The sequence below is a fragment of the Acinonyx jubatus genome, chromosome A2 (genome assembly GCF_027475565.1).
Source record: "Acinonyx jubatus isolate Ajub_Pintada_27869175 chromosome A2, VMU_Ajub_asm_v1.0, whole genome shotgun sequence".
Classification (NCBI taxonomy): Eukaryota; Metazoa; Chordata; class Mammalia; order Carnivora; family Felidae; genus Acinonyx; species Acinonyx jubatus.
In genome coordinates, this window is record NC_069383.1 from 33,281,218 (window position 1) to 33,292,918 (window position 11,701).

An 11,701-nucleotide genomic window follows, 5' to 3' on the forward strand; every position below is an offset into this window, starting at 1 on the left:
GCTCAAATGACAGCAAGTGTCAAAATTGCCCTCCTGCCCTACAGTCCGTCATTAAGTCTAATTAGATCCAAACCCCAAAGCGGGGCCAATTTGTGGTCCATCATCCTACAGCTTCGTCCTCTCCCCAGACGACAGAGCCTGCCCTGTACCTCTCAGCTGGCACATTCCTGGGGGCCACGGGTACCTTGCAGGGGCCATAACTCCTCCAGGCTATGACCTCACCGCTGTTCTCACATCAGTGGCTCTCAACCTTCAAACACCCCTCTCATCTTCCTTCTTCTGGGCCCTCATTACACCCTGTTTGGGCGACCAGTGGTATTAATTCAGATTCATGGTGTTTTCCAGCATTCTGTAACTGAACACTGAACTACTGAGATCTCAATGCCAGGTCTTTGTTTCCTTTACTGAAACCACTTGTGAGTCAAGCTCTTGTCAGTGGCCATCACTTTGACTGCTTCTCCCAGGGTTTTCATGGTGTTGGAGTCCCTTCACTGAGCGATCCTTCTGTTCAGACAGGGTCGGGTTCAGTTTTGTGTGTCTGGGGGACCATCACTGAAGCTGAGTCAGATCACAGCTCAAGACCTCCTTAGGCTTCAGCCCACTGGGAAAATGTCACCAAGTTCGATGTCAGTGAAAAGCCCTCAGTCTGATTCAGGACTGAGACACTTCACCTCCCTGTCCTAGCACCCCACCCCCACCCCCGTACCTCAAAGCATCAAGCGGGGAGAGAAAATTCCAGTTGCGTGAATTCCTATTTTGATGACAGCATGTTGGCGGAAGCAAAGAATGCTTATTGGTGTGCAGGGCTTACCGACAAAACACAAAAAGGTGAAAGAAACTTCAGAGTCACCTCTGGGGGTGGGGCAAGTGAGAGGGCTCCGCACACCCACTGGGGGTCTCATTTACACCATGGCTTCAGCTGCCACCTCTGAGGTAAAGACTTCCTCGTCTGAATGTCCATCCTGACCTCTCTGCGGAATCCCGGAGGGTATTTCCATTGAACATTTCTACCTGGATGGCCCACTGTCACCCCAAACTCGATGTGTTGAAAACAAAACTCCGTATCTTGGCTCAAAGCCTGCCCCTCCCCAGGTGCTCCCACCCCAGGGAAGGTCAGCAGCATAAAACCAGTCACTCAAGCCAGAAGCCTGGGAATACTGCTGACCCTCATCCTCCATATGTCCTGTCAGTCCTGCCTCCTTGATATCCCCCCGAGCCCATAACCTCTTCCACCCCTCCCCACCCCTGCCACCGTCCTTGTCCGGCCACCTTGTGCCCTGACCAGGGCACTCCACTGCTCTCTAACTTGGCTCCTTGACTTCACCCCGGCCCCCCAGCACCCACAAGTGAGCCTTCTGAAACATAAATCCACCATGTCCCCCTACTGTGTAAAAACTCTCTATCACATTCCGCTGCCCTTATGTTAAAAGTTTTAACACCTTGGGGCACCTAGGTGGCTCAGTCAGTTAAGCGTCCGATTTCAGCTCAGGTCATAATCTCACCGTGAGTTCAAGCCCTGCCTTGGACTCTGTGCTGACAGCTCAGAGCCTGGAGCCTGCTTCAGATTCTGTGTCTCGCTCTCTCTCTGCCCCTCCCCCACTCATGCTTTGTCTCTCTCTCTCTCTCTCTCAACAGTAAATAAACATTAAATTTTTTTTTTTTTTAAGTTTTAACACCTTAGGGCACCTGGGTGCCTCAGTCAGCTAAGCATCCAACTCTCAATTTCAGCTCAGGTCATGATCTCAGAGTCATGAGATCAAAGCCTGCATAGGGCTCTGCACTGAGTGTGGAGCCTGCTTGGGATTCTCTCTCTCCCTCTGCCCCTCCCCCGCTCGCATGCACATGCACTCACGCTCTCTCTCCTTCTCTCTCTCTCCCCATGACACAAGGCCTTCCATGTCTCGGCTTCTACCTGCCCCTGCAGCCTCACCTCTTGCCACTCTCCCCTTGGAATGCTGAGTTCCAGCCACGTTAAACACCTTTCAGAGCTTTGCTGGGTTTCCTGGTTTTGCATATGTGGCCTCCTCCCTCTTCTTCTTGTTACTGGAACATAAAACACATACCGAAAAGCACACATGTCACGTGTACAGCTCAGGGAATTGTCTTAAATGAACATAGCCATATAATCTAAGCCCAGAGTAAGACCTGAAGAAGACTGATATTCTAGAAGCCTCCTTCACGCCCCTTTTCACTATTCCCCAAGGAAAAGTACCACCCTGGCTTCTAATAGCATAGACTGGTTCTTCCCACTTTGTGCTTGACATAAACAAAAAGCTACCAAATTGGGTCAGCTGTCTACTACTGCATAACAAACCCACAAACTTCATGGCCTAAAATAACCTTAAAGTCCCACCTTGGGCCTCATCGCTCCTTGCAACCATGCTCTTCTGTCTGCTTTGTCACCAAGCTTCTTGAAAACTCCCCACCCCACACTCGGTGTCCGTCTGCCCATTCACTCCACGATCCACCGCTCCATCGTGTCATTCTGCTGAAGCGCCTCTCAGCAGAGGACCCCAGTTATCTCCTTCATGCTGAGCCAAATGAACAACTGTCAGTCTCTTCCAACGTGACCTCCTCCCAACTCGGTGAGTCACCAAGTCCTAGTGATTCTCCCTCTTTAACCCATCTCGCATTTGTCCTACCTCTGTCCCCGGTCATTATCTCCTGCCTGGACTAATCCCACTGCATGAAGGATACCTCCCCGCTCCAAGAAGCTGTTTCAGACTTCTCATTCCCACATGTTTTCTGTGGATTAAAAATCTGGACAGACTCACCACTCACCATGGAATAAAACCCACACCGCTGCCAGACAGGAAGGATCTAAACCTGTGCCCCAACTCCATTTCCATGCTCTTTGCCTAATTCACACCTGTGCCGGAGCCGTGCTGGCTCTGCACGGGCTCGTGAGTGTGCCGCAGAGGCTGCTGGGAGGCTCTCTCCTACCTGGAATGCCTTCTGTCCCATGTTCCCTCCAGAGCTTCTACTTCTCCTCCTCTACATCCTATCTCTGATGCCACCTCTTAAAACTGTGCTGTTAACAGCTCCTTTTCTGATCCTGTGTGCTATTGATATTAATAGCAATAATTATCATTATGACATGTTTGGCTCACTCCCTCTAGAACATAAGCTCCTCAGGGCAGGATCTTCATTTTGTTCCCTGATAGATCCAAGCTCCCACAGCTGTGCCTAGCACAAGGTAGACACTCCACAAACACTTGCTAAGTGAGTAGAAGATTAGCATTAATTGAGCACTTATTATGCCAGGTGCTTTCATGCATGATCTCATTCCCTCCTGACCACAGCCCTATGAGGAAGGAACTGTCTTTATTCCAGTTTTTCAAGGAAAGAAATGGAAGCTTGATAAGATTGCATAACTTGCCCAAGGCCACCCAGCTGATAGATGCCAAAGCTGGAACTTAAACTCTGATATGTCCCAGCTCTAAATAACCTCATTCTACCATCCTGAGCTTTGTTTACAGTGGTGCCTTGCACAAAACCCTACTGTGGGTTTTTTTTTTTGTTTTTTTTTTACTGCAACTCTTCAGCAAATGGAATATTGGAAGTAGTGGAGCGATCTCTTTACATATTTATCTCTTCATTATATTAGGAATTCCCAGAATATAGGAAGAGGAAGTGAATTCTAATTATTTTATTTCCCCACCACCACCCAAAACTCTACACAGCCCACACAGTGTCTTACACGTCTGTGTTCATTAAATGTTTGCTGAATTAAATGACGGGTGTGCTGCAAAGCAGGACTTGGCAGTGAGTCCCTTCTGCACAGGCAGTGGTTTTGAGCACTGTCCTGAATCCAGCCCCAGCTGCCGCCTCTTCTAACTCTGTGCTTCTTCAGCACGATAGAGGCTCACGGCCATCCTTGGCTGACCCCATCTTCCACCCTGACCCCGGCCCTTTGCCATCCTTCCTGTCATCATGAAATCCCCTGCCTGTCTTCCTGCTGTCAGAGGCGTGATCACGTACAGCAAGTTGTGCCCACCCCTCTCCTCTGCTCGACCCCACGCCCTGCCTGGACCTGGCTGCTTCCCGGGTCGTTCGTGACAGGCAGGGCAACATGACATTTCTGTAGATATTTGGAGCACAGCTTGGACTGTGATAAACAGAGAGAGAGTCATGAGACACTGCAAGAATTATGAAGTGGGAGGAATTCCATGTTAAATGATGGAGGAACTGAAAATGAATGAAGTCACTGTCTTTCATTCCAATGTACTTTTTTTTTTTAATGAAGAGTTTAGCTTCTCTAGGTTTGTCAATTGTTTAGGATTGTTGATTGCAAGCAACAGAAATTGGAGTGGTTTAAGCTGAAAGGGGAAGTTTATTAAAAGAATGCAGAATCTCTAGGAACCCAGAGGTTAGACTGCAGCCAGGCTTCAGGGACAAATGGAAGCACCTCTGGAAAAATAGTCCAGGATCTGGGTAGCATCCGCTTTCCACGTCTTGTCTTGCTGTCTGTACATCTGCCTCTTTCTTATCTCTCTGTAGACCTCCACTGGTCCACACGCTTCATCATAGTACATGGCTGCCAATGGCTACTGAGTCCATATTAGGCAAGACTGCCTGCCTATCTCCAACAAACCTGCAAATCCCTGGGGAAACCTAACAGATTTCCCCAGCACAAGTCAGGTCCCCAGCTCTGGTCTGATCACCTGCCACCAGCTGAGCCGGGTCGTGTTGTTCAACATGGCTGCCAAGTGCCCATTTCTGTGCCCGAGAAAGAAGCAGAAAGGATCATCATAGGTGGAGCAAACTACACAAATGTCCACTGCACTTTGTTCTACTCTATTGTCCAATAATGCTCTTGTAAAAGACTTCTGGGTGCTTCTCCAGGAATAGAACAGATTAAGAGGCTTTCTATCTTTAAGAGTCTTTTTCAGAAACAAATTCATAAAGATGAATTGCCATTTAGGAAACCTCACCCTAATTAACTAAGACAACAACATTCCACTGGTAATTCCTAACAGGTCTTTATGCCAGTTTTATTCACTGAAGGCTTAGAATCCTGGCTTCAACAAGAAGCCTCACACACATCTAGATGGCCCCCTGGATGGCAGCGCAAACGGTAAACCAGACCAGGTGTTGCTCCCTCCTCAAGGTCTTACACAAATGATGCCCACACCTCCCCTTCAGCAATGAGCATTCTCTTCTCTTTCTAAAAAGGCGGTGTGGTCAGGCCTGGGTAGGCCAAATCCTCTCCCTTTGAGGGTTCCACGCCCTGACAAATGTGGAGAGCACTAACCTGGGTCACTGCTTCCTTGATGTGGTTTGAGGTCAGGAGAGAGGGAGATATACTAGATCCTTCTTTCCATCTGATCTGGCCTTGCCCATGCAGTGACCCATCAATCCTAGTCTGGGTAAAGAGAAACTGAAAGGTTTATCCAGCTCAGAAGTGGGATCACTAGAGTTAAAGTTGCCCAAGGTAGGTCCAAAGTTTTGTGTCCATCTTTCCTGCACTTGGTCCTCTGGGCTCCACTACACATGCCACAGCTGGCCCCTGGGGAGGACAGATGCTGCCTGGGCCACAGAACAGGTGGTACACAGCCCCAGGTTGGGGTGGGGGGCAGAGGGCCCGCTCCCTGAAGGTGGATTCTCCTCCTCCCGAGGCATATTGTATTCTGCCCACAGCTTTGTGGTGACACCTCCCTCGCTTGTCTTCCAGGCTCTCTGGGTACAGCAGGCCGTGTATGCAACCTGACTTCCCGGGGCATGGACAGCTGCGAGGTCATGTGCTGCGGGAGAGGCTATGACACCTCCCACGTCACCCGGATGACCAAGTGCGAGTGTAAGTTCCACTGGTGCTGTGCCGTGCGCTGTCAGGACTGTCTGGAGGCCCTGGACGTGCACACATGCAAGGCCCCTAAAAGCGTTGACTGGGCGGCTCCCACATGACCCCAGAGGAGGTTGCCATCACCTTCTCTCCTGCAAGGACTCCATTGGATCTGCAAGGACACTGGGCCTTTGGGTTTTCTCGGGGAGATATTTCCTAAGGCATGTGACTTTGCCTCAACAGAAGTCCTTCCTCTCCCACCCAGGGGGCCCCAGAACTGGGGCCACATGTTGCACACAAAGCATGCCTTATTCCCTCCGCCTTCGAGCATTCTGGGCTGCATCTCTTCCTGGTCAGGACAGACTGCTAGGAGGGGAGGGGCCGGCCACATCACTGTCTCCACCCACCTAGACGTTTCCTCTTTCTAGAGCGGCTGGCCAGAGGGGAAAAGAGTGTCCCAAAGGAGCTTTCTCTGTGTCTCCCAATAAATGATCATAGTTCAGAAATCCCATACTTCTCTCAGGAGGGTAAAGACAGCAGGACCAACTGCCACCGAATTAACTGTAAATCCTGAAAAGACCAAGCAAGGCTTTTGCCTGATCAAGTGTTTTTCGCAGCCACCACATCCAGGGGTAATTGGTAACTGCCTGGAGAAAGATGGCTTTCAAAGAACTTCAGGTTTAAAACGCATATTTTTCAAAGCACTTATTGCCATATTAAAATTTGATGTAACAAGACGGGACTGTTGTCCTTTGGTACAGTTTTGGAATCTTTACAATAGCAAGAGCCTCAGAAAGTCATTGCTTTGCATTGACTTAATATAAAGCAACTTTATACATAAAGTCCCCTTAATATAAAGCAACTTTAGGGATCTCACTTAAGATCTGAAGGGAATTTAAAAGAAAGATTGATGATCTGGCAGTATTCTGACCTATTGGGGGAGGATGGAGGAGAATAACAGTGAGTAAAATATCAGAAAATGTGTCTGTACAGATAAGGAGAAAAAGGGGAATAAAATTTCTATCTGGTATGATGCATGTGACCCATGGAATTTTGTAGTTGAAATGGCCTTCAGAATGATAACTTTTGGGACGGCAAGACTAGGGAACCAACATGCTGACAGAGAGGTTTCCAGAGGTAAGTCACGCCTACACGGCCTGCACCGTGAGCAGATGCCCAAAAGAGGTCCGCCATTTGTGCCAAGGAGCATCAGCATATACCCATCACCCTCCAAGCACATTTTAAAGACCTGCCATATTTAATTGTGTTCATCTGAGGCTAACAAGATGTCAAGATATCATAGCCTCAAGCAAATGACACATAGCCTTGCTTATAAGGTTGGTAACCCTAGTATATTATATGGCAAACAAATCGTAATTTAGAGACTGTATTTAAGGGACCCAGCTGTAATTATGGGAACATCAGTGTGCAGATTGTGGCCGGCTTCTGTCATGATCCAAAAGATGACGTCCAGGGAAAATGGAGAGGCTGCCACCCCATTTTCTATATTAAGTGAAAGAAAGGCGAAATATCTGAAGTTACTTCTCATCCGCTTGGCACAATTAGGTTCTGGTTCTAAATATGGTCTCTTTGCTGAGCTACATTTATTAACAGGATGTTCCATTCTATGCATCTGGTGTCACACTGATGTTTGCTCATTCGTCCATAGCCTGGCCTTCAGTTTCTCCATCCTTGCTCTGCAGCAGGACGTTTAGACTGAGGCTCACAGACATCAACCTGCTGAGGTACTTTGTCATAATTGATACTTGCCTCCTCACCCTCGTAAAAACAACAGAATTTATCTCCTTTCTCTCACTCCCTAGAGTTAGTCATCTGATTTTTCCAAAGTGGTTCTTTCCTCTTTTTATTCTATGGATTCAGAGGCAGGAAGGGGGAGCATGACAGAATTGCTCAGAGCTCAGTGTGGGCCTTCGGCAGGGTGTGGGAAAGCCGGGCAGGTGGGCTCGGTCTTAGTTACACTGAAGCTGTCTGTGAATGCCTTCCTGGGGGGATGAGGGGACTTTCATGGTGGTCCCACAGCCATCAGCCCTTCTGCCTGCTGGATGAATTATGAACTCATAAATCCATAGGTGTGTTGAGAAATGGAAAGGATCTAAGTAGACATCTCAGCTCCCTTCAGTTTGTATCTGGGGAAATTGAGACTGCGAGAGGTGAAGATCTCTGTGCAAATATCTGCCACTGCTCTCAAGCCCCATCACAAACAGGACCACATGTTCAGAGCAGTCAGGAAAGCCAAGCACTTTATCTAGTTTGTCTCGGAATTAATGCAAGTGGAGTCTAAATAATTTTAGCATCCAAAAGGGATGGTCATTATCTCTTTTAATTCTTGGGATGCTTTCTTTTAAAAAAATATTTTTAATGTTTATCTACTTTTTGAGGGAGGGGGAGGGGCAGAGAGAGAGAGAGAGATACACACACACAGAATGTGAAGCAGCCTCCAGGCTTTGCACTGTGAACACAGAGTCCTGATGCAGGGCTCGAACTCACGAACAGCAAGATCATGACCTGAGCTGAAATCAGACGCTTAACTGACTGAGCCACCCAGGCACCCCATAACCCCTAGGATATTTTTATCTGACTTTGTTTTTTTGCTGAGATGCATCCTACTTGATAAGGAGCAAGGGAACAAGGTGTACCCATGCAGGAACCTGCATAAATTTCCCTAATCTGTAAGGGAGACTCTGGCAGCCATCTGAAATGCCAGTAGGTATCGCCATTAGGGAGGGTATAACAAGAGACTGAAAGATTTTTATCTGTTTTCAAATAGAGGAAATCTCCACTATGGAAAAAAATTAAAAACAGGTGAAGATAATTTCAAACTCATTTTCTCTAGGGCTTGGTTGAGGCTCCACAGTCCAGGATTCTAAACTATACTAAAGTCTTGATTACCTGAGGCTTTTAAGGCAATGTATGGCACAAATTACCCAAAACAAAATGAGAGACTCCATTCAGATCCCCTTAAAAATTTCCTCCCAATAAAAATTTTATTACAAAACAAAGTTTTCTAGGCCCACGATGATGCCAATTAATGTTCCGCAACATCTTTAAAAGTTCTAACAGAATAGGAGATCTTGACTAATTCAGTGGAGTTTTCTATAATAAAGATGTAATCTGCACGTGACTCTGAGTCTTAGCAAATTTGTTGTCCTCAATAAATTTGCCTCCCTAAATTGGTCTGTATTGGACTGATCTTTGTATTCTGTGAGCACCTTTGTCAAGGTGCATCTTCAAAGTATAAGAGACTTAATTAAAAACTGAGAACAAACTGAGGGTTGATGGGGGGTGGGAGGGAGAGAAGGGTAGGTGATGGGTATTGAAGAGGGCATCTTTCAATACCCCTTAGCACTTAGTGCTTTCAATACCCCCTGAGCACTTAGTGTTGTATGGAAACCAATCTGACAAATTTCATATATTAAAAAAAAAAAAAGGTGCAATCTAGTTACAACATCTTGGATAGCCTCTCACGTTTAGCTCCAGCACAAAAGCCCCAAGTGCCAGGACCACACTCAGCGGTGGGTCTTTGCCCCTCTAGGACGGAGGCCCTGGCATATTATTGGACCACAGATGCTCAGAAGTGGGAGAATCATAGGGCACCCCAGAATACTGATTATCTGCTCTCCCTTATATGGATGTCACCAGACTGCAAGGAACATCCCAGAAGAATCTACTAATGGCAATTTATTCTGTATGGGGCTGGATAATGGGAGAAGGATTAAGAGGGAAAGAGTCAGGTGGCTGCTATTAAGTGACAGGCTGAGTGAGCGTGGTGATGGTGAAGAGTGGCTTTTTCAGCTCTTGGGAGTAACCTCCACCCTTCCTGCTGTTGTTGCTTCCCTGCCCCCTCCCAGCACCTACTTCCCAAGGCATCAAGAGGCCCAGAAGTGCAGGGCCTCAAGCCACTGCTCACTTTCTCCATACCTGTTGTGTAGCTTTGCTCAAGGCTGTCAAGGTTAATTTCAAGAGATGTTCTCAATTGTCACAGCTGTATTCTTTTTTGGAGTTATTACAAAGCTTGAAAAACATCAGGTCTCACATTTCTTTTTCAAAGAAAGTAGCTTTAAAGTGAGAAAATCTAGCTTCACGTTGACATTTCTCAGCTTTATTAATTTATTAAGGAATCTTACATCAACTCTGCAAAACCTAAAGCGGGGCTCCCTTAGAAGCAGCCAACATGACTGTACATGCACTTGTCCTTGATGGCATTTTTAAGCCAACATATTGTGATTACGTCTCATTTATTAAAGGCTGGCCTGAAGCTGGTATTGTCTCACTCAGCTGAAGAACATTCATCTCGCCTCTTGCCTGCTCTCAAAATAAAGGCTCAGAGAGGTGTCCAATAGACCAGAACCATTCTTTTGTGTCTATTTACTGTACTTCAACCCATGTTTCCTTATCTTAAGAGCAAGAAGTGTACTCTTAACAAATAAACCTCACCAGTTCCAAAGCTGGTAAATTGCTTTTGTCAGGTCTCTGCTGACCTTCTGAAAAACAATCTGCTGGTGTAAGCTGACAAAGGCCTGCTTATTTTGACCTTCTCCTTACCTAGGCAGAGAAAATTTTCTGTCACTCATCCATGAGAATGTTCTTTACATTTTTCAGGGGATCAGCAAGGTGACAGGTGGTTTGCAAAGCCCAACATGATTATTATTTTTCTAAATCATAGTTGTTCCAACTCCAGCTTTTTTTCCCCTGATATTCACATGATTCCTGTTTAACCAAACCTCCCACATCCATGAGCTAATAAAAGTGTCACGCAGATTGTTACAAAGAACTATTGTTATTTACAAGTCTACATTTTCTGTGAAATCAAAACATAATAAAGTGAATTTTCAGTGTTGACTTTGTTATTTTAAACTTGTGATAGTCTTGCCAAACCCTCTGGTGAAAAGAAATCCCTGCAGGTTATGGGAATTATTCCCTTGTCTTTTCTCAGGACTACACGCAACACAAGTTGATCAAGAGGTGCCTTTCAAGTTTGTAAAGATTTTCAGGGAGGACAATTGGCTTACCTTACTGGTAAATACTCTTGTAAGTTCATGGTTAAGACTCCCATTCCTGATTAGAAAATTATTCCACATTTTCACCCTGTGTTCTCCCCTGGCTGCCACAGGAGTGCTTACCCTCTCTAGGAGTCAGCATGCTTTGGCTGTGTTTGTAACCTCAGTGTCTCTCCACGGCAGCTAGACCTACCCTCCACTGACTTCTCTTAATTATTACTTTCCATGTAAATGCTTGCTTTTGGCCTACATGGTATTTTTTCAGCTTGATTAGAAACATACAGGATCCCTTGCCCCTTTCTTGAGATCTGTGTATCCTGATTTTGTGTGCTACTTATACACAAGTATCGAAAGCCCAGAAAATGAAAATAAACTCCCCTCCAGCAAAGAAAATCCACCTAACATCTGCTCTTCCCCGATGAACTGTTGTGGGGTGATCTAACTAAGAAAAGTGTTGACTCTGCACTTCACCCCAAGGTGGCCCCATAGTAAGAGTCATTGTCCCTTTCAGAAACTCTCATGCTTAGATGATCTGCAGAGGAGGTGGTGATACAAGTGTCCATGTGTGTTTTCCAATGAACATTTCCCCCCCAATATTTTTGCCCAAACATCAATGAAGTTTCCCTATTAGCTAACCCTTTGGGTGAGAGGACTGTCCTACACATTGTAAGATCTTTAAAGCAACCCTCGTCTCTCCAGACTAGATGCCAGAGGTACTCTCCTGCTTCCCAGCTGTGACAACACAACTAACAATGTCCTCAGACACTGCTAGGTGTTCCCCATGAGCGGATAAGGAAGCAAAGTGTAAGACAAAACCGTTCCCAGTTGAGAGCCACTGATGTAACACTTTGGGTCAAGTCCTCTATTGAAATGCAAGCCATATACATTTCTGCCATTTTCA

The 11,701-nt window shown here is 46.4% G+C and overlaps 1 protein-coding gene across 1 annotated transcript in view; it reads left to right on the top strand.

The window, feature by feature from the left end:
* Window positions 1–10,642, top strand: part of WNT2 (Wnt family member 2) — a 48,718-nt gene extending 38,076 nt beyond the window's left edge. The window contains exon 5 of the mRNA XM_015067324.3: window positions 5,675–10,642. Within this exon, the coding sequence (XP_014922810.1) occupies window positions 5,675–5,904 (230 nt within the window). The 3' untranslated portion in view covers window positions 5,905–10,642. The remainder of the gene's footprint in view (window positions 1–5,674) is intronic.
* The last annotated feature ends 1,059 nt before the right edge of the window (window positions 10,643–11,701 follow it).